This window comes from Euprymna scolopes, chromosome 31 (assembly GCF_053919585.1).
Source record: "Euprymna scolopes isolate OS-2025 chromosome 31, ASM5391958v1, whole genome shotgun sequence".
NCBI classification, from domain to species: Eukaryota; Metazoa; Mollusca; class Cephalopoda; order Sepiida; family Sepiolidae; genus Euprymna; species Euprymna scolopes.
In genome coordinates this window covers 11,678,413-11,701,817 of record NC_136512.1, presented here as the reverse complement: position 1 = coordinate 11,701,817, position 23,405 = coordinate 11,678,413, and the positions used below count along the sequence as shown (strand labels likewise).

Genomic DNA, 23,405 nt, shown 5'->3' with positions numbered 1-23,405 from the left:
TCTTGTAGTTATTGAAGGATACAAGTTTAGTCTTAGCAGCATTGAATGTAACCATCCATTTTTGTCCCCATTCCACTACAGATCGGAGGTCATCCTCTAGTATTATTTATTTAATCCGTTTACTTTTACGGGTACTTTTAAATTTACTTTTACGAGTCTATGTGTTCTTATCCTTACACAGTTCTTTTGCCTTGAAAGTCTCGAGACGTTCATGCAAACGTATAATGCGTACATACCTGCTTGCCTTGACCAGCGGATGATATCTTCTTGGATGCTGGTCTGCCATCTCGTTGGGGAGTGGTCACTGCAGACAGATTCATGAATGACAACAAGATGGACTGAAGCTTCAATCTTTTATTTAAGGCAAGCCTATATCTTGGAACCTGGTTGTCGGAGACTCGAAATCTCCCATCTGTATTCTCTGCTGCACAAAACTACTCTCAGCCCATGTGGTCGTCAACCGGAAGCCTACGACCACAATTCCCATGTCACCCCTAATTTCTGGTGCATTCTATCTAGGTCGTCAAAAGGTAACTTGAGTTTGATGCCTGTCAAACCCAACCTTTTGACCCTGCTAACTCGCTGATGGGAAATCAAAATTTGCCTACATAACTTTCTATTTCTACCTATATAGCATTTAAGCTGGGATTCCCAATACTACATATGAGTCTGTTGCTTTTCATTTGTGTCTTATGTCAAAGAAATGACAAAAATTGTTATTTTTGAAATTCAATTGACTTAAACACAAATGACGATTCGGCCATCATCATCCTGAAATGTAACACTTGCTTGTGAAGAGTAGACTTTGATGGTATGGCCACATTGAAAGAATGGATAAGAGGTTAGAGTTAAAACGATTAAAGTAGCAGCTTCATTTCACTTCTACATCATACTTTCATATGAAAAAAAATCAAACTCTACCAAAAACAATATATATAATATTCCCTCGCTATTCACCGGGATTATGTTCTTTACCCCCCCCCCCCCGCCCACTGCAGAAATAGCGAAAAACACGAATATTGGACGTAGTTTTAAAATGTCTGCAATTATATACGGTACTAAATGCCTCCCAAACATTTTCTAAAGATGCTCTTACTAATTAATATTGCATACTGTTATGTATTTCACAATGGCAGAATTGTAGACGGTAGTGAAATGGGGCCGCAAATGGATGGTAACATTACTAGTATATCTAAGCTGCTCTCATTTAATAACTACAAGACGCCTCTCCAACCACCAATATCCATGACAAATAACACCCCACCTGAGAATTCTTCCTTCAAACTTCTCGGTCTAACATTCATGGACAATATGAACTGCAATAAATACATTAAGGACATTGCGAAGGTTATCGAGCTAGAAGACTACTTACACCTGAGAGTATCCTGTACCTCTACGAGGCCACCATTCACCCATGCATGGAGTGTTGTTACCACATCTGGGCTGGTGCATCTACCACTAGTCTCTCCTTATTTGGATAGGGTCCAAAAAAGAGTCTTCAATCTAATAGACCCCACTTTGTCTGGTCCTGGATATGACCTTAAACTATATCCAGTGGTGAGGCCCCAGCTTGTGGACTTTTGGGAGTGTGGAGTCACCCTTTAATTGCTGTTGCTCCCAGGTCCACTCTGACCCGGAGTGGTAGTACCTGTTAGGGTCCCAACTATGGGTTGAATAGAAACCGACTTGAAAACAACAAATATGTTAAAAAAATTTTCCTCAAAATCTTTGGATTCGGCATTAAATAACCCGAAAAGGGTTGATATGCCGTAAAACAAAAACAACCAACCAACCAACCAACCCACTTTGTCAACTAAGCTCCAACCCCTGTCCAATCACCACAATGTTGCATCTCTGTACCTCTTTTACAAATATTTTAATAGAATGTGCTCTGATGAACTTGTTGCATTTGTGCTCCCTTGACGTATATATTCCCGACAAACACGTTTATCAACAAAAATCACACCCCCTTCACTGTTGAGGTCCCTAAATGCCAGAAAACTTTAATAGTTTCTTCTCTTGGACCGCTAGACTTTGGAATTCCCTTCCTGCTACCTGCTTCCCTGATTGTACTGAAGTTTAAATGTAATGTAGACCAACATCTTCTTAATCTTTCCTAAGTATGATTCCAAATAGTAGCCCCTTACGTTAAAGTAACGATATGCGTTGTTTAAGGGTGAACATGAGAAAAAAAAATAAAAATGTAATAATAATGTAAACATATTTTAATTTTGGTTTGATGCAAAGTTAGGGATTCGTAGTTGATGCGAAATCGAGTACAAATTTAACCGTATTCAGTCATCAATTTGGAATAAATCACCCATTTTAAGTCAACAGGCTATAAGTTTTGCACGGTTTTATCGGAAGAAAAAGTCTTACGTGAATATATTATTTCAGTGTAGGCAATTTCACTTCTGCATTTTATTTAATTTTATTTTTTGATTTCTAGATTTTGCCATGATATATTTGATCGTGACTACAAAGCAACAATTGGCGTTGATTTTGAAGTGGAAAAGTTCTCCATCTTGGCTGCCCCTTATACGCTTCAAGTGTAAGTACATTTCTGTCGCCTTATCTAGTCCCATCATGCCCCAGTTGAAGAGAATGGCTCTCATCTTGAGGAAGCTTCTGGGCTTGACAAGTTTCTGGGCTTGACCTTCATTCCTGATCTAAAATGGAACATATACATCAAATCTGTTGCCAAGATCACTGAAGAAATGGTTGGCTTACTCTACCGCTGATGCCATCCTCTATCTGTATAAGAGCCAGGTACACTCTAAAATGGGGAACTGTTGCCACATTTGTGTAGGAGCTGCTCGGCATGCTCCCTCCAGCCTTGATAGAGTTCAAAACCAGCTTCAAAACCTAGTAAGTGATGCCCTTTTCTCTTCCCTGCGACCTCTTTTCCACAGAAGAGACATTGTGGGCCTATAACTGCTCTATCATTATTTTCATAGCAAGTGCTCGACTGAACTCCAATCTATGATTCCCCCCTTGCTAAATTTTCACAAAAACACTCAGCTAGCTATATATGATTCCCCCTACTCTCTAACTGTGCCTAAATCTAAATGCAGATTCCATGAACAAAGCTTCTTTCCCAGAATTGCCCGCCTGTGGAACACTGTTCTGCTGGCCTGCTTCCTGGTTGAATACAACATGGTAGACTTCTAATTCAATATAAACTTCTTGTTGAACCGTCCTCATAAATAATCAAATTCTATCCACTTTAGCAATCTACACCATTAACGATTACTACTCTACCACCTTACATTCATTAACCTTTATCCTCAAGTGGCCTTAGGGCCTTGATAAAAATGGTGATTTCCAAGTAAAAAAAAAAAAAAAAGCAAAACTATTTCTAATTTTTTTAGATGAGGATTAATTATTCATATTATTTGGATTCTTCGAACTACTGTTCTCATCTTGATTGTGATTTCCACAATGGTTCTGTATATGTCCTGAGTAATTTGCAATCGTATTTTGAATGTTGTCCATACTAAGGACTGAATCTTTAACCTCCAGAAGAATTTAATTTGCATCTGTTACTTTAGACATGAATAAACGCAAACGTGTAATGTTATGACCCTTTAGGCTGTGATCATAGCGTAGTATCTGTTAACTGTGGCAAGCGGGGTCAATGGTCAAAACATTATTATTATTGTTATTGTATTCTTATTAATTGATTTGAACGACGGATGCTCGCTGGATCAGTTATTATGATTAGAAGAATAAACAATTAAATTGAGGAAGAAATGATTGACGTGTAAATTGCAAAAAGAATGTGAAAATAGAAAATATATGTAAACATTATTTTGGGGTTTTGAATAAACAAATAACTAGTTGTGGATTAGATTGGTATGAGACACGTAATTAGGTGACGTAAGAGAACACGTGATGTAGTTAGTTTTGGAGAGATTCAGAGAGTTGAGGATTGACCACCAGATCAGACAGACGTCTAGACAAGGGTGGACAGACAGCTAGGAGCGGGCTGTATGAACAGAAAATGTAGACTAACTGCAGATCCTGTGAAAACGAATTGAGACAACTGTAATAAATTTATATTACAAAAATATAAAGAGTTGTTTTAATGGTTTCACAAATAAGAACAGATGTCTCAATTATATGGTGCTGATCGCTTCATGGTTGTCACGGAGCAGTGGGAAGATACAGAAGAAATCTTCAAGAAAAAAAGGTATGAAGCATATATTATTATTCTTACATATGAACTGTAAAAATATCCCGTGTGATAAGTCTGATACAACATGACTCGGTTTACACGTCAATATCATGTCCCCTGGCTAACAACATACATACGATTTATACGTTTATTATCTGTCTGTTAAAAGAACAATATCTTACATCCACTAGATAACACATGACACGTTTTAATATATCATCTCCTCCAATATAAACCAATATACAACAAAAGTATTGACAAAATTGATTCATCAACATGTAATGTTATCATAAAGCTTCCTAAACATATGTATAAAACGTTAACACGGACCCAACGTTGCTACCAAATCAGGCTGTCTGAGGATATTGGTTTTCTGAAATGAAATGCACCTAATATTGATGCTTTTTGTTTTTCTGCTTCCTTTTGCAAAACTTAATTATGTTCTACGAAACCAAAACCAAAAACAACCCACCTTGTCCCTCTTTTCATTCTTCCCATTCCCTCTTTCTCTGTCTATCTCCCCCACTTCCATTGCAAAACTCATTCATGTTCTGCAGGGCAAGGAACAAAAACAATAAAATCCACTATAAAACAGCCAAACCAAACTACAAACTAGCGATTAAAGATACAAAAAGCTTGAAGAATAAAGATGTTCTACAAAATAACTGGATGCAACATGAATATTTTTTCCAAAATAATTGGATTTGCAGTTAAATAACCCGAAACAAGTTTATATGCCGTAAAACAACCAAACCAAACTCTACAAATAAATATTTGAAAATATAAAGAACTTGAAACATAAAAAGTGTTTCCAAAATAATTGGATTCGGCATTAAATAACCCGAAAAGGGTTGATATGCCGTAAAACAAAAACAACCAAACCTAAGCTCAAGAAAAACCTTAGAGGCTGTTGCTATGAGACAATTGTCACACACGCATAAGACGACTTATATGGGGCGTTCCAGAAGTTGTTGGAACGGTACAACAAGTGCATTGCAGCCGGAGGAGATTACTTCGAAGGGGACTAGAGTTTCATGTGTGTATTATCAATAAAAGTGACCATACCAAAAAAAGTCTGGAAACTTATTGAAGACACCTTGTATCATATATTTGAGGTAATGCCGATCAAGAAAATACTAACTCTATTGGATTTTTATTTTTATTTTTTTGTTTTAGTAGGACAGACAAACATACATACACACAGACGTTTGCCATTTCTATAATAGTTTTAATATTCAAATATCTTAATTCTGATTGAGCATATAAACAATTTGGACTTCCTTAAAAAAAAACTGGAATATACAACAATATCTAGACACTTATTACAGCAAATGTGAAAATATACAAAATATCTAAACACACACAACAAACAAATCATCGTCAATATATAATAAAACTATACAAACCAAGTATAGCAAACATCTATCTACAAAATAGCTTCTTCAATATTAAATAATCCTGAAGACTACCGCTCAAAACGGCCAAACCAAGCAACATAAGCTTTTGAAGAAATATCTGTAAGAACTTGAAGGTTTTTTTCTTCCAAATCACTAGAATCTGCATTAAATAACCAAAAAGGGTTTATATGCCGTAAAACAAAAACAACCAACCAATCATAAAAACAATTTTTTTTGTTTCTTTCATTTCACACTTCCAGGTGGGATACAGCCGGTCAGGAACGCTTCAAATGTATTGCAGCATCTTATTACAGAGGAGCCAACTGTAAGTACTTAATAACCGTCCTTACATCAAGATCAAAGTGTAGTATCTGTTCCGGCAGATGCTGCACTTAAGATAATTTGTACCAGTCAATGGAGGGGAAACCCTCTATACTGGGACAATTATTATTTTTGGTAACCAGAGTGCCCCCTTTTTGCCTACTTTTAGGGGAGCTGGTTTTTACCTCACATTAAAAACGGCCTTGTGCCTAATTTGCTCAGTGGGGGAGCAAATAAACACCATCTGTTCCGGCAGATACTGCAAGCTATGACTAGCAAAGACCAGCTATGACTAGCAAAGACCAGATGTGGGGGCAACCCCACATGCCTGACCTTTAACCAGCTCCCATTTCCCACCTCTCGGGAGCTGGTCCCCTTTTTCCCTTCCCCCTCCCTTCACTCCTCACATTAAAAATTGGCCTTGTGCCTAATTTGCTCGGTGGGGGAGCAAATAAATACCATCTGTTCCGGCAGATACTGCAAGCAAAGACCATATGTGGGGGCGACCCCACATATAAGACCTTGGTCAATGTAGGGGCAACCCTTCATACCAATTGTCACTATCCAGCTCCCCTACTCCCCGGGGAGTTGGTCCCCATTTCCCCTTCACTCCTCACTTTAAAAATCGGCCTTGTGCCTAATTTGCTCAGTGGGGGAGCAAATAAATACCTCAAAGTGTAGTATCTGTTCTTCAGATGCTACACTTCAATTTCTTGTTCTCTGTTAGTGGAGGAGAAATCCTTCACGACTGAGGCAATTTTAATTTTTTGCTCCTTTTCTCCACATTAAAAAACGACCCTGGTGTCTAACTCTGTCCCGTGGAGAGTCATTGTAAATAGGAACTGTCCTTACATTATAAGTATTTCTACATTGTATCTGTCTGGTGTGATCGGCCACTGATGGAAATAACCGTAAGCGACCGATTATGAAACATTAAACCAAAAACAAAAAAAATTATTATAATGATTAACAGGGAAAACATAGAAATACAATAAATAAAATTACAAACACGTATCTAACCGTATCCTAACCCGTGCGATTAAAATTAAATTTTTTTTATTTCTTCCAATTTATAAAAAAAAAAATAGTCTTCATAGACTGTAATCAGTTCAAAATATTACATTTTCATTAAATAAAAATAAAAAACGAAGTAGGGGACCCTGTGCTAGTAAGTAACGCTTAAGTCAGCTAGTATGAATTTTGATGAGTCACCTTTAGTGCATGTTAAGATAAACTATTTGCAAACAGAGTAAATGCACCCAAAAATGGATGCATGAAGATTTTGTAAAACGCCTCATCATTTGGATTGTAAAAGGTGGAAATAATATTGAATTTCTATTGAGTTGGCCCGCCACTACACATACACACCAGTTGGATATATTATACTATTACTGAAATGAATATATATATATGTGTGTGTGTGTAAATGATAATAAATGGTAAGATGAATAAAATCTTAGAATGTAGATTATAGCTGTTTTGTCATCTATTTGTATATGCTCTGTAGTTATAATTAACATACAATGAGCTTCATAGATAAAAAGATTAGTATAAATAAAAGGTGAAATATAATTGAAAAATTAATATTTTGTCCATAAACATACACACACATGCACATACTGAATTAAAGGAATTATTTATAAGATGGTCAACATCATGAATTTTGGAATATAACTATTTGTCATTTATTCTCTCTCTCTCTCTCTCTCTCTCTCTCTCTCTCTCTCTATATATATATATATATATATATATATATATATATATATATATATATATATATATATATATAAAAGGCAAAATGTGTGTGACCATTTCGTGTATGTCTTCAAAAGGCTTCTTTCGCACACGCTCCCGGGGTCGTTACTATCACTTAAAACTGTTTATATACCCCCTATATAATAATATCTAGGATTTGGGAACGCGGGTCCTCTCTAGATTTATTTACGTCGACTTTTATGAGATTCGCGCTATTTCGCTCTGCCCCCTGTTTGTCCTGCATTTTAGTATAAATACAGTGAAATTAAATTAAAACGTTGTTCTCGGCTTTCGCGCTGCTTTCCCCCCTTCCCACCATCATCTGGGGGGAAGTGAAAACTAAAAATAACGATCCCGCGATGACCTCATTTAGCGTCTTCCTGTCAATCAAACCTCTTTTACTAGCTTTATAAGCCTTAACTTAACACTCTAATCAATTACTCTCACTCGTGGTCGAGACGGTTAAGTTTGGTTTCCACCTCCGCGTCAAGGCTTCCGGGTTCAATCCTTCCCGACCAAAACTATTTTCTTTTTCTTTTACACCTTTAAACACCCGGGCAACGTTTTTATTATTACTTTGCTTATTCTTCAGTTTACCCCCCCCCCCCCCCCATACACAGGTTTATTTATGCCATTTTTATTCCGTTTTGGTTTTGGGGTTTTTTTTTTTTTTTACATCGTCTTTTTTATAATATTTAAGCAGGGTTATTAATTACCCCCCCCCCTACACACACCTACAAACACCCGAGCAACGCCGGGTACCCCCCCCCCCCAGTATATATATCTATAATCCTGATTTTGTTATTTTTAGCGATGACTATAGTCTGTATCTGTTGTCTCTCTTAGAACTCAAGTTGCTCTATATTTTTGGATGTGTACAAATACGTGTGTGTGTGTGTGGGTGTGTATATATATATATATATATATATATATATATATATATATATATACTAGCATGGGTGCCCGATGTTACCCGGGTTTTTGGAGGTGTGTGTTGAGCAAAAAAAAAAAAAAAGTTGTAGTAGGAAGGCAGGCTCGAACCCGTACCATAAAGGAGGAAAAGAATGGGGAAAAAACCTAACGGCTTTGCTGTTATAACCACTGCCAAATCGGAAGTGACGTAGGCTTTAATTAAGGTTAGACAATCGAAAAGAGAGGATGACATTCGAAAATATCGGCGAAAAAACGACCCCCTCTGTAGAAAAGTGCCCAGTTGAAGGTGAAGAAATTAATGTTTTTAGCCAATTTTTCAATATTTGTCACCTGAAAGGTCGAGCTTAAAAACGATACTGATTTGTGAAAATCCGCCGCCACTGTCGAAAATTTTAGGCAGACATGCAAACATAAACACATATATTTATATATTGGTACTCAAATTTTTGACCCTAACCAATTAAAAAGCTTGCCCTATCTCTGAATATCCTTTATCAAATTTCAGGTCTGAAGACTGAAAATTGACAGAGATATTGTGTAGGGAAATGTACACAGACAGACAGACAGACATTTTCACTTTTATAGATCCAATATTGACATAATATCGATTGTTTCTGCATATCGAAACAGATCTGTAAAAAATATTCCAAAATCTTAATACACTAAAAGAGCTGTTTGGTAAGAAAATTAAATGTTTGGATCTTGGAATGTAGGTATATCGTTATTCTTTTATATATATATATATATATATATATATATAATTATTTTATTCAGTAACAAAATTACCATAAGGCACTATAATAAATTTACTGTTTTAGTCTTAAAAGACATCGTCAGGCGACAAGAGGCCTCTTGCTGCTTGACAATGTCAATTCATTGAAGCAACTTGTTTACCTAAATTGAATAACCTGAAATAAATAAATGTATATATATATATATATGTGTGTGTAGCTTAATTGCTATATATATATATATATATATATATATATATATATATATATATATATATATAGCAATTAAGCTACACAGAATAGTCTGCATTTCATCCACGCTATGCGAGTGTTTTGTGGTTGCCTCGCGTTTTTATATACGCCCCTTCTATTTTGTTTTTAGTTAGCCAATCAGTTTTCTAAGTTTTGCCGCACCCTTCCTAATCAGCCAATTTGCAGGATAATACAGTATGAAACGCGGAATATTCTGTGTAGCTTAGTTGCCGTATACATTTTATAACTTACTACCTAGCTACGTATTGAGCACCGTTGAAGTAAATACTTGAAGTTCATGCATAAATTTATACTTTCGTATATTAATTTATGTGATTAAATTAATCCTTATATATATATATATATATATATATATATATATATATTCTCCAAAACCTCGATGGAGGGAAGACTAAAACTTGCTGCTATGGTTTCAAATGATCTGATTCTGATACCATTCCTGATTCTAATTCTGTATGAGGTGGTGATCTATAGATTTTAGTTTTTTTTTTTATTATTTAATTAATAAATATTTATTATTTTATTATTACTACCAGTGGTGAAAGATTTTGTTTTAAACAAAATAAAAAAAAAAAAATAATAATTAAAGGGATCGTTTTTGGCATCAGAAAATAGGCGCAAATTTTTCCAATTCCAATATTGATTCTGATTTTTCCGATTCACAATTTTGATAAATCATCCCAACACTAATATGTGTGTATGTATATATGTATATACATAATCTATATATATAAAAGGCAAAATGTGTGTGACCATTTCGTGTATGTCTTTAAAAGGCTTTTCTCGCACACGCTCCCGGAGTCGTTACTATCGCTTAAAACTGTGTATATAGGTCCTAGATAATAATATGTAGGATTTGGGAATGTATGTAGCTTATAGATTTATTTACGTCGACTTTTACAAAATTATTGCTATTTTGGCTTCTCGCGTGTTGATTGGGCTTTTTAGTATAAATAAACTGAAACTAAACTCAAACGGACGTTCTCGGCATTGTGCCGGGAAAAACGTCCAGCGTGACTTCTATTTGACCTTCTTAATTAGGTCAAATGGAAGCAGCAGAGTAAACTTTTATTGCGCACACCTGTTTTTATAGTTAAATAAATTCAAACCTGCTTAAAGTTGTCTGTCGCCGTGGCTCAATGGTTAACGTAGCACGTTTTTTTTTTTTTCACACATTGATTTCCAACTCAAGGGTACGGGTTCGATTCTCATACTCACCTACCAAAACATTTTTTTTTATTATTATTTAACACCCTCCCCCCCGGAGTTTTGATTTACCTCAAGACATCTGGGCATCGCCGGGTACCCCCCGCTAGTCTTCTATAAATATAAAAGCGAAAATGTATGTATGTTTGTATGTGTGTTCGCTTTTTCTGTATGTCTACAAAAGGCTTTTTTCAGAGAAGCGGTCGCTCGCTTCACAACTTTTTAAAACTTTTTATATCACATATAAATCATAATATCTCACAGTTAACAACGAAGCTCACCTGTCTATTTAATTTGCTCGATTTCGGGAAGATAAATATTCAACATTTGTCGCTCGCCACATGTGAGTTAGTCTTTTTCCTATAACATCTTGGGAAAAAAAAAAAAAAGCGTTCAGCAGTAAATCAAATACTATCCCGCAGTCAAACTTGACCTCATTAACTCATTAAAATGTGCACCTGCCAAATCCAAGTAATTAAATAAATTCAAACGTGTTTCCGTTAGCATCTCGCGGTGGGGCAATGGTTAACGTCGCACATTCTTTTTTTCACACTTTAATTTACAACTTAGCCTCAATGGTTCGGGTTCGATCCTCATACTTAGTTTTTTTTTTTTACCCCCCCCCCCACACACACCTCCAAACCCCCGGGCAACGCCGGGTACCCCTCGCTAGTGAGTTAGAAAAGAAATTCAAACCAACATTTTAGCAATGGCTAAATAATTTACAAATGAATGGTTTAACTGTGATGACGATTTAGCTATAATCGGTAGCATCTTGGAATTATCCCATTTGATAATGAAATATCAAGAGGGGGAGGGCCGTTTCAGTCTTTCTCACTAAGGGCAGATAAACCAGCTTCCAAATGTCTCTTGACAAGGGAGATAATCATTAGATGAACCTTTTTTATCTAACATATATTCAAATAAGGATGCAACAGTCTGCTTGAGCTTGACTAACAATTGATTAAAAAATTTTTCATTTTCTGTTTAAAATGTTTCTTTTTTTGTCTCTAGTGTTAATCACAGCATTTGATTTAACGAACATGGCGTCCATGGTAAACGCAGTCACCTGGATGGAAGATGCAGCCAAAAGTGCAGACAATCCTTGCAGGTTTCTGGTCGGCACCAAGAAAGACCTTCTTGTATGAACCATTTTATTTCTCTCTCTCTCTCTCTCTCCCCCCCCCTCTCTATCCCCTTCATATTTGGTGTTCTCAGATCAGGCAGTCTCAAGATACTGACTTCCTGACCCAAAAGTGCATCAAACATTGATGTTATTGTTTGTTTTTCCTTTCCCTGTGCAAAACTCAATCATGTTCTGCAAAGTCAAAAACAAAAACAATTTTCCTCTACAAAACAACCAAATCAAACACCATTTTCTTTCCTCCTATATTTTTTTCTTTCTCCCTTTATTTTCTTTTTTACCTCTCTTTCTTCTTGTTCTTTTTTTCTCTCTTGTTCTTTTCTTTCTTCCCTCTTTGTTTACATTTGAAATGATATTAGACATGGTGACATACAAAAACCATTCCTTCCAGCTTATTATAAAGTTGTTTCGTATTCAGTTTTATGTTAATGATAGCGTTTTCTTAATGTAATGTAATTTTCTTAATGTAATGTGGTTTTCTTAATGTAAATTATATAATATAATTTTTATACAATTTTTATAATGTAACTTATAAACTTGTTATGTATTCAGTTTTAATGTAATGTAATTTTCTTAATGTAATGTAATTTTCTTACTGTAATGTAATCTTTTATAATGTAATTTATATAATGTAATTTTTATACAATTTTTATAATGTAACTTATTATAAACTTGTTTTGTATTCAGTTTTAATGTAATGTAATTTTCTTAATTCAATTATACATAGTCAATATATTTACACACGTACGTAATAATATGACTGACATAACTTGTGCGAGAGGTCTATGTTTGTGGAAGCAGTGTTGCCATTCTCTAGGAACGTGCAAAACGAATGGCTGATCCCTAAAATGTATAAAAAATTTGGGTCCCGCCCTTAACTTAAAAATATACCAAAATTCAGGAAATCAACCAATTTTAATGAAATTTTCGGTATTTATCAATTATCAATCACAATATAATGAATCTATTATCATCTTTTTTAATTTTATTGAAAATGTATTATTTTATGTAAGCAAAAACACCTTCATTAAAGTTGTAGTTTTATGTACTAAAAAATAACACATGAATTTAATTTTCCTTTTTTTAATGGAAAGAAAGCATCAAAGATGTTAACAAATAATTTTTTTTTAATTCAGTAACAGTACAAAAAAGCCCCTAAAGTCCGTGTTAATGAAATCAATATAACTTGAAGAACAAAAAATTCTCCAACTAACGATAATATCATTGAATCAAGGATTGTTTATTCAATATTTTCATGAAAAAATAATAGAATTTCAAAAAAAATTTCACGTTGATTTTAATAATGAAATAATTAATGAAATTTTAAGTGTAACTTTATGATATTTACCTTGTACGCATGCACGTGTAAACATCAGTGTAAGAAATTTTTTTTATATAATCTTGAAAATAAAAAAATAAATTGAAAAAAGTTGAGATCCCGGGTCACTAAGAAAAAAATAATTTAAAAATTAGTATAATTTTTACTGACGTATGGGTGAACAGATCGACAAAAAACTAAAAAATGTTTTATAACTTTTTTTTTTATAATTTGAATTCTATTCAATCATTAATAAAGAATTGTTTTAATTTATTTTTAATGAGTAATGAAATTTAAGAATAAATCGAGTAATGTAATTGTTAAAATTGACTTTTTTGATAACATTGGTAAAAAACGTCATCAATAATTTTAGAGTATTATTGAATAAAATACTTATACCAAGTTCAAAATGAAAAGTATTTTTTGAGAAAAATAAGGTAATTCTTACTTGTGTACATCCAAAAATGTTCTAATTAAATAAGCATTTATTGTTTTATTAAAACAAAATTAAATTCATGCTTGTCCGTTCGTTGGTCCGCACTTTTCTCAATAACTACGCCTTGGAATTTTGAAAAAATTTGCACAAACATTAAACATGATATGAGTAAAAAAAGTAACAGAACGGATTTTCTGGGACCCCCCCCCCCCCCAGGGTTGCCTTTTGGGTTAAAATGGCTAAAATTAACACTTTTGTGCTTATTAAAAAAAAATTGATGCCTTGGATTTTTATAAAACTGTTTTGAAAAGTTGTAACTGACTGATTTCTATATAATTTTGTTTGTCTATACTTCGTGATAATTCTTGGGTGTTCCCCAGGGGCTCTTTAGTGCTAATAAAAACACTCCATTTTTGGGACTATTTTATGATATTTGTCCAAAATTTTCTGTGTATGTCTATTTAGCAGTTTTGCATGGTGCTGAACTCAAATTTAAATATGTTAAGGCCTTGGGGACTTTTGGAGCTAAGGGGGGGGGCGGGTCAAATGATGGACTTAGTCATTTCTCCTTTTGCATGATGCAGAACTCAAATTTACATATGTTAAGGCCTAAAATTGCACCGTTTGTTCACTTGGGGACTTTTGGGGCTAAATTGGGGGGGGGCAATGCTGAACTTAGTCATTTTTTTTATGCCTCGGTCACTGTGCCCTTACGGGAGACCATGCATGCTTCACTTGTTTATACAGTAAATCACTTATTTATTATGTAATGTATAGTAAATCGCTTTCGTTTTTTGTTTATTATGTACTTTTGTGTTCAAAAAGTTATGTAAATTTTCTTTAATTCTGTATCAGAAGATTTTAATTTACTAATTAAAGAGTTTCAGAAAAATGAAAATTATTTTTCCAGAGATTTTTAAAATTAATTTATTCGGACTTGAAATTCAAACAAATATTTGTAGTTTTTTTTTTCAGTTATTTTTTAATACATAAATATACAGTCCCCCCCCCCTTTTAGAGATTAACTTTGGCCTGTTATCTTTCAAAAACAATCAAACTTTAGACCTATACTTAAAAATCATTATGATAAGCCTCATTTAAGAAACATAGAGGTCTGTTTTTTGTCGGCCATTTTTGCCCATACTTATTAACTTAATCCATTACTTTTTTTTTTATTCCTTCAAATATTTTTATAACAAGGGGCGTAACTCCTGATTATCACGATATAAAAAGGGGAGTAACTCCGTTATCACTAACAAAGACGTGTATTCCTTTCATCATTTAATTTTACCAACACATTGATATTATCACCTAACAGAGTGTCTATGCTGAAAATAGATTTGTTTTCTTTTTTGTTTTAGTGTAATTAGTTCTCAGAAGCCAAGGGGGAACTGGAGACGTTTGTCCAGAATGCTATGAAAAAGAAAAAAAAAAAGACAAAGAAAAATTTGTACAATGTACCATTGACGGAAAAAAAAATGTCTCATACAGAAATCATATAAATTGATCAAGTAGTTTTATTTTTATAAAGAAAATCTTTTAAAAGCGAATTTAATTTTTATTCAATACTACCTACCTCCCTATGTCTAAAATTTCGATTTCATGTTATAACTCTTGTTCCTTTAGACTATTTTCAAGATGGTGTCACAAGATTGTTGATCATTGTTTAGCCATAAAATTTTTATTTGTTGTTTAAAAATAAAACTACTTAATCAATTTAAATCATTTTTGATGTACAATATTTTCTTTGCATTACAGGTATGTACATCATACAAATTTTTCTTTATTTTTTTTGAAGAAGAATTCTGGAGAAACACTGAGGGAGGAAGAGTTTTTTTTTGGGGTGGGGGCTGTCACTTGATTCCTTTGAGTATTTTTTTTTTACCAATTTAATTGTAAGAAAAGAAAGATGCGACTATTTTTTTCTTTTTTAAACTACTTCATTTAATGTAACGAAAATTTTTTTAAAAACTGAACATAATAGATAATTTTTAATTTTCTTTTTGTTTTTAAATTTTTTCTTGCATTTATTTGAATGTTTTAAGAAAAATCATGGTATTAGCAATCATGAAAGATGCTATTTTTTTTTTTTACAAACAAAATGCTTTTTCAACTACTTTATTTAATGTGGCAAAATTTTTTCTTGCATTTATTCGAATGTTTTTAAGAAAAACCATGGTATTAACAATCATGAAAGATGCTACTATTTTTTTTTTTTTTTTTTTTTCAAACAAAAACAATGTTTTTTCAACTACTTTATTTAATGTGGCAAAACTTTTTTTAAAAAGTAAATAAATTTATTAAAATGAACTATTTTTTTTTTTAAAAAGTTAAACTTGTATGATTTCCGTACCATAATTTCTTTAAAACAAAACATTCACATAAATATAAGTAAAAATATAAAAAAACAAAATTATATTTACTTTTTAAAAAATTTTTTGTCACATTAAATAAAGTAGTTGAAAAAAAACAAACAATCAAAAATAGTCACATCTTTAGTGTCCTTAAGTATCGTATCTAACGACTTTGAATATCTCAGCAGCCACATTGTATCCACCAAAAATTCGTCCATGTCAGAGTAGCCAAGACTTCGAGTGCACTTAATCAGCTAAAAGTTATGCAGAAATCTGGGTACTTGTACAGTTTAATCAAGGCATTAAAAAATGAAATTATCGAAAAAAAACTTTCAATTGTACATATCCGTTTTGAACTGAAGATCTCCGGAAAAAAATTTCACTTAATTTGATTGAGTTTTTTTGTTTTTTTTTTTAAATGCAGAAAAACGCGTTTTTGTGATAGCACGTTGAAAGCAGATATCTTGGATTTAAAAAATTTTTTGTTTGTATTTTAGAAACGCCACAGGGAGATAACTCGGTTTAAAGCGCCGACACTCCCTCCCCATCTTTAATACTAGCTTTTCTTCCTAAAAATCGAACCTTTTGCTCGGTTTCATAGCAAATTGTTTTTTCGCTGTAAAAAAAGCAAAAAACTACTTGATGAAATTAAGTGAATTTTTTTTTGGAGAACTTCATTCCATAACGGATACGTACAATTTAAACATTTTTTCAATATTTTCATTTTTTAATGTCTTGATTAAACTGTACAAGTACCGAAATCTGCCCTCTCGGAACAGATCAAGAAAATCTTTTAGAGCCGTAGTGGAGATGGTGTTGCTTTATGGTTCACTAGCATGGAATCTCAGTAAAAAAAACTTGAAAGTAAGTTTGATGGAACTTGCACTGGAATGCTCCGAGCAGTGTTAAACTTAAACTGGAAGAAACACCCAATCAGTAACCGTCTGTTTGGTCTGTTGGCCAGGATCTCTTTGGTGATGGGGGAAAGAAGTACACGATATACCGGACATTGCTATGAAAGAAAAAAATGAGGTCGTCAGTGATGTGGTACTGTGGGGTCTTAAACATAGAATCGCTAAAGTAGGAAGACCTGTCAAGACGTACACAACATTAATGACAGAAGACACTAACTTATGACTTGAAGATCTTCCTAAGGACATGGAAGATAGAAACCTGTGGAGGGAAAGAGTCAATTTGGTCCGGGCAACCCGTCCGATACGATAATGAATTATCGTATGAAAAAACGCCAAAAAACAACTAATCTTAGTGAAAGGAGAGTTACGTCCCTTAGACGAATCTTTTTTCATGATTGCCGGTTATGTCCCTTGTTTTTTTTTTATTTTATACTATTATTAAACTTAGAAGATAGTGGGAAGGAGTAAGTATCTAAAAAAACAAATATATCTATATAAAATATCTATCTGTTCACTTTGTTTTCTTCCAAACCATTTAGTCCCCAGCTGCGTATGAAAATATTGAGGAAGAAGCAATAAAACTAGCAAATTCCCTGGAAGCTGAATACTGGTCCGTCTCGTCGAAAACAGGTCGGTTGATTACTTTCATTTCTGTTTTCTTTTTCTTTCATTTTATTCAGGTGGATGTAGTATGCCATTCCTAATTTTATTTTATTTTTTTATTTTCCTGATATCATTTGAATCGTAATAGTGTAGATATTCATCATGTACATGTTTACACTATACATACAAGCAAAACATTTTGCCTCTCATGCCAGAATTAAAGTTTCCATTTGAAAAAGTAATTGCCTCTCAAAAAGAGTACTGCATGCTGAGAAAACGGTCCACTTGAGATTCCATAGAATTTATGTCCACTTCATTTTATGTTTTTTTTGGGTATATAAATCGCAATATGTTATATTGCGAGGGGCTGTATATAACTTGGGGTTGTGTATTGCAAGTGTATATAAAACAGATTTATAAATGAGGCGACCAATGTGTTATATAGTCTTGTGTGTATATAAACGGCACCAATGTAATGTTATTGTAGGCGTTCTCATTTCGTTCTTTCTATTGTATGTCGAGCCAAGGATGGAATACTGCTGCCATATCTGGGCAGGAGCTGCTAAAAACAGCCTATCCTTGCCTTTCGACGATAGTTGTAGAGGAATTGTAATTTCTATTCTAGGCAGTATGTATGTATGTATGTGTACATATATATATATATGAGAAAAAGCCAAGTACGTCCAAGGATGGAATACTGCTGCCATATCTGAGCAGGGGATTCCTCAACCTTATCCCGGCCCTGTCAGTGGGGCATTAGAATACACCGACTGCCTCCCTGCAGAGGGTAAAAGTCCCTCAATGGGGGTCCTGGATATGACCTTAAACTATATCCAGTGGTGAGGCCCCAGCTTGTGGACTTTGGGGAGTGTGGAGCCACCCTTTAATTACCATTGCTCCCAGGTCCACTCTGACCCGGAGTGGTAGTACCTGTTAGGGTTCCAACTATGGGTTGAATAGAAACAGACTTGAAAACAACAAATATATTCTATTAAAAATTTTTTCTTCAAAATCTTTGGATTCGGCATTAAATAACCCGAAAAGGGGTGATATGCCGTAAACCAACCAACCAACCAATCAACCTTATCCAGTTGTATCTGCAGTAGAATGGGGTTGCATAAATCCAAACTGTTGGTCAGAAAGAAACTTAGTATTTACAAGGTGATGTACTTGCGCTTAATTGATTAATGGCTCAAATATTTTAGCAAAGAGGGGTAGGATACTGTTTACTGGGTCAGTTTATTCCAGAATTCTTGAATACTAGTACAATGAAAGTAATTTTCCAGCTATCAGAGAAACACAACTTGGGACATGGAGTTTGGAAAGGACAGGTGCTGGCTCAGCAAAACATTTCTTAATTAGTATAGCAGCGATGAGATCTGTGAAGGTTTCTATAATATTATGAACATGATAAGGCATGGTTTTCAGATCTACGAATGTTAATTTTATCTATAAAGGGAAATTTGGAAAGGTGTGGTTTGCTAAATTCTCTATATATATAAAAGCCAAGTATGTCCAAGGATGGAATATTGCTGCCATATCTGGGCAGGAGCTGCTAAAAACAGCCTATCCTGCCTTGACAGAGTACAAAATAGACTTTGTGGCTTAGTGGGGGGTGCCCTTTTCTCTTCCTTGCAACCTCTCTCCCACAGAAGAGACGTTGCAAGCCTATCTTTGTTTTATCGTTATTTCCATGGCAGGTGCTCGTCTGAACTCCAATCTCTGGTCCCCCCTCACCAATCTTTTACAAAAAACACCCGTCTAGCTGAATCCACTGTCAAAAACTTTCCTCACTCTTTATCTATGCCTAAATCAAAACGTAGATTCTATGAACAAAGCTTCTTTCTTAGAACTGCACGCCTGTGGAACTCTGACTACAACTTGGATGTCTTCAAGTCCAACATAAACAAATTCCTGATGAACCGCCCCCCCCCCCCACTTAAGTAGACACTTTAAATATCCACACTAACGTACTGTACTTACAATAACCCTTATCCCTGAGTGGCTTCCGGGCCTTGATAAGTGGTGACCACCTTGTACAAAAAAAAAAAAAAATAGATGTTGGTGTGATTAATATTATAAGCTTTGTTCAGTAAAAAAAAAAGCCATCGCAGCCTTTGTTTTTATATTTTCATCCGTGTTTTATTAAAAAGTTTTGTTTGAAAAAAGATTATAATTTCCTATCATCATATTTTCGCAATGTTAAAGACTAAATTGTTAAAAATCTCACCATAACATTTATTTTTTAATTTAAAAAATGTAAATAATTTTAATAACAAGTAGAAAAAAAGTTGCTGCATATTGTTCGTTCGAACAGGCAGAGGGATACAACATTTGATGGGACAGTGGTTGAAGCCTAGCTGATAGTGCGGGACCTATTAGGTTGGCAACTCTCTTTTGAACACTGTCTAAGAGGGAGAATTAGTAACACGTCACCTTTTCTGTCCTGGGTCAGTAGAGGAGAAATCCTTCATGACTGAGAATTTTTATTTTTGGGGGTTCATTTTCCCTACATTAAAAATCAACCTTGTGTCTAACTCAGGGGGAGGCAAGTAAATAGGAACATTAAATGATGTAAATGACTATTTGACCCCCCCCCCCCCCCGCAAAAAAAAATCCTTTTTTTTTTTTTTTAAGATATATACTTAGCTGATGCTAATGCTTATGCTGATTCAAGAAAAAAAGAAATGCCAACTTGGTGGATGTTTGTTTTGTATTTTTCAAGTTTTAGCTAAACATATTAGCAGATATTTGCTCTTTATAGAATAGAAGATGGTTTGTTTTGGAGGTAAATGGATGAAAAAAAAATCAAGCAAAATCCATTTCACTGTAAATACTGAAATGAAACGAAATAAAGCGGCATTCACCCTGTGTAGTTTGAGTCGGTTTTTCTCCTTTGGGGAAAGTTTCTACAGAATATAAAATTGACAAGCATCACAACGTGACTAAAATAGGAATTAATCTGTTATCTTTTTGAACAGGTGGATTTAGAGGACATGGACCAAGCTGAAAAAAAAAATGTCACTCTTTTTTTATTTTAATTTCCGAAAGTGGTTGATTCCATATAGAGTTAGGGGAGGTGAGAGAGTCTTTCTGTCAAACTCTAGAATATTCTTTTTTTAAATTTTTTTTTTATTGATATAATGGAAAAAAATCTCTATAAAAAAAATACATTTTTTTTCTTCACCTAATATATTTCAGTTATTTATGGACCTAACGTAATCGCCCCTAGTGATCCTAGATGGAATCTAAGGAAAATTTGAATTGTGTCTTTAGATTCTGTGAAAAATTTAAACCTTATTTAAACTTATTTGAATGTTTAATCAGCATATTAATTTCTATAATACACAAACATTGATTCACACACACACACACACAAGTCCAACTGCTTGATCCCTTTAAATAGGGATTATGAATATATTCATATATAGGGATTATGAATATATTCATATATATATATATATATATATATATATATATATATATGATGAATATATTTTGGTATCTGAAGAGTAGCTATTTTTGTAATATTTTTAAATGATATAATGTTTAAATTTGTCCAAATGGTTATAAAATATTTGTAACACACAGGGAAATACACAATATGATGTTCTTATTTTATATTATGTTTTCTTTATTTTTGCAAAGATATTATATGTATACTAGATTATTAAAACAGATAACCATAAAGCTTAATTAATTGAATCAATTAACATTGACTTTGATTTTATTGGTGTATGAGCATTACCAAATTTTAATATATAAAAAATTTTGGTGAAAAAAAATATTAATAAGATATATATATATATATATTAGTGACGAGACAATTCCAATATTTTTTTTTTTTTATTCTGATACAGTTATTGATTCCAGTTCTTTTAAATTTAAAATTAAAAATAGTTTTTTTTTTTTGGTGTGGGTGGGGTCAGATTACCACAAAATTTAATGCAATATATATTTTTGCAACATAAACGTACAGAGTATGAGAGTAATCTATAGATTGTAATTTTCCTGGTAGTTTAAAATCAATAAATATTTATCATTTCATCATTGATACAAGCCATAAAAAATTAAATTCTAAACAAAAAAAACAATAAATAGAATCGTTTTTTGCATCTGAAAATAGATACGATTTTTCTGATTCTGATACACCAAAAAGTTCTGATTTTTTTTTTTTCAATTCCTGATTCTGATTAGTCATCTAAACATTAATAAATTTATTGTTTGTAACAACATGGACCAACAATAAAGAATAAAGGAAACAAAATGGCTATTCAGAATAAAATTTTGATGACAAAATTCGAGAAATAGATCAACTTAATTTTATTTTATCGATATATAAGAAATTTTCCTTTCCTTTGAAAAAAATCTACAGGTGAAAATGTCAATGAATTTTTCTTTCGAGCCGTTTCTCTGTCATTCGATCGAGCTGTCTTGAGGGAATTAGAAGGACCTGATGCACCAGCTAAGCAAATTGGAAACAACCTCATAAGTAAGTACAGACTTTTGGAATTTTTTAGATGAGGGTTGATTCTTTATATTATTTAGATTCTTTGAACTACTGTTCTCATCTTGAGTGTTATTTTCACAACATTTCGGTTGATGTAACCTCCGACCTTCTTCAGATGTCTCTTGTGGAACTCGGGGAATCTTTCTTTCAAACTTAGAAAATCTTTCTATTGAACTCAGGAATCTGCAAATAATTTCAAATGGAATCTTTTATTTAATCCATTTTTCGTCAGCCATGACTGGATAGAAATCTTAATTGCAAATTACTTAGGAATTGCTTATATTAACATCTATAAGTTATTTTTAATTTAAATTTTATTTTGAAACATTTTTATTTTGTAATGATTTTATTTTATTTTTTTTTGTTATTTTTTAATTTTTTATTTCCTATTTGTTTTTTTTAATACAAGATTGGTTTAACATAGTCATCGATACTATGAAATTGTTTGTGCTTGCTCGGATCTTTGCCCTAATATCATATGAACGCGACACCTTTTTCCTAAACAATTAGTAAAATAATTTATCTTCTAAATAAGATTTTAAAATTTTTTCTAATTTAAAATTTTTTTTTATTACAGAAATCGACACTCGAGATTCAAATTTATTTGAAAAGTGCAAAAATCGACGAAAATGTTGTCAGTGAATTTTGATTTCTCCCCCGAAAAATTTTTGCTGTTGCCTAAACTTCTGACACCAGACTGTAAAGGCGACCAATGTCAGCCAGAGGTTTATTCCGGTATCAAAATATATTTTTGAAAGCTTAAATTTTGACCAAATGGTCAAATGTGTGCAAAAGTTGACCATTCTTTTATAAAAGTTGGAACAATTTCCTTTCTGTTTCTATTTTTAGCCTTGAACTGTAGCATGCTTTAAAATTATTGCCATCATCAGAAAAATCACATCTCTTAAATTCTTTTAATCAATTTTACTGATCAAGTTATTGTCTTATAAATAGATGCTTATGTATTTTTTTTCTTATTGAAACATTTATGTATGCCTTGTGTATTTGATTAAGTTTTCTCACAAAATCATCTGGAAACTTTGTACACATTGTGTGTACAGTTTTATATTTGGCTGTGTATTTTTTTAAATGATTATTTTTCCACAATTTTAGGTTTCATGGAAGGGAAAAAAATAGATTTCTTCTTTTTTTTAAATATAAAAAGCAATTTACACATATATATATATATATATATATATATATATATATATATATATATATATATATATGCATATGTATAATGTATATATATATATGAAAGGAAGCTAGTAATATATATATATATCTTAAACAATGCAAAACTTATCAAGATAGGAAAAGCTCAACACTGTTA

At 33.1% G+C, this 23,405-nt stretch overlaps 1 protein-coding gene across 1 annotated transcript in view; it reads left to right on the top strand.

The window, feature by feature from the left end:
- Nucleotides 1-22,899, top strand: part of LOC145255519 (ras-related protein Rab-34-like) — a 33,649-nt gene extending 10,750 nt beyond the window's left edge. The window contains exons 5-10 of the mRNA XM_080113980.1: nt 2,450-2,551; nt 5,835-5,899; nt 11,808-11,935; nt 17,499-17,589; nt 21,938-22,054; nt 22,650-22,899. Of these exons, the coding sequence (XP_079970106.1) occupies nt 2,450-2,551; nt 5,835-5,899; nt 11,808-11,935; nt 17,499-17,589; nt 21,938-22,054; nt 22,650-22,714 (568 nt within the window). The 3' untranslated portion in view covers nt 22,715-22,899. The remainder of the gene's footprint in view (nt 1-2,449; nt 2,552-5,834; nt 5,900-11,807; nt 11,936-17,498; nt 17,590-21,937; nt 22,055-22,649) is intronic.
- The last annotated feature ends 506 nt before the right edge of the window (nt 22,900-23,405 follow it).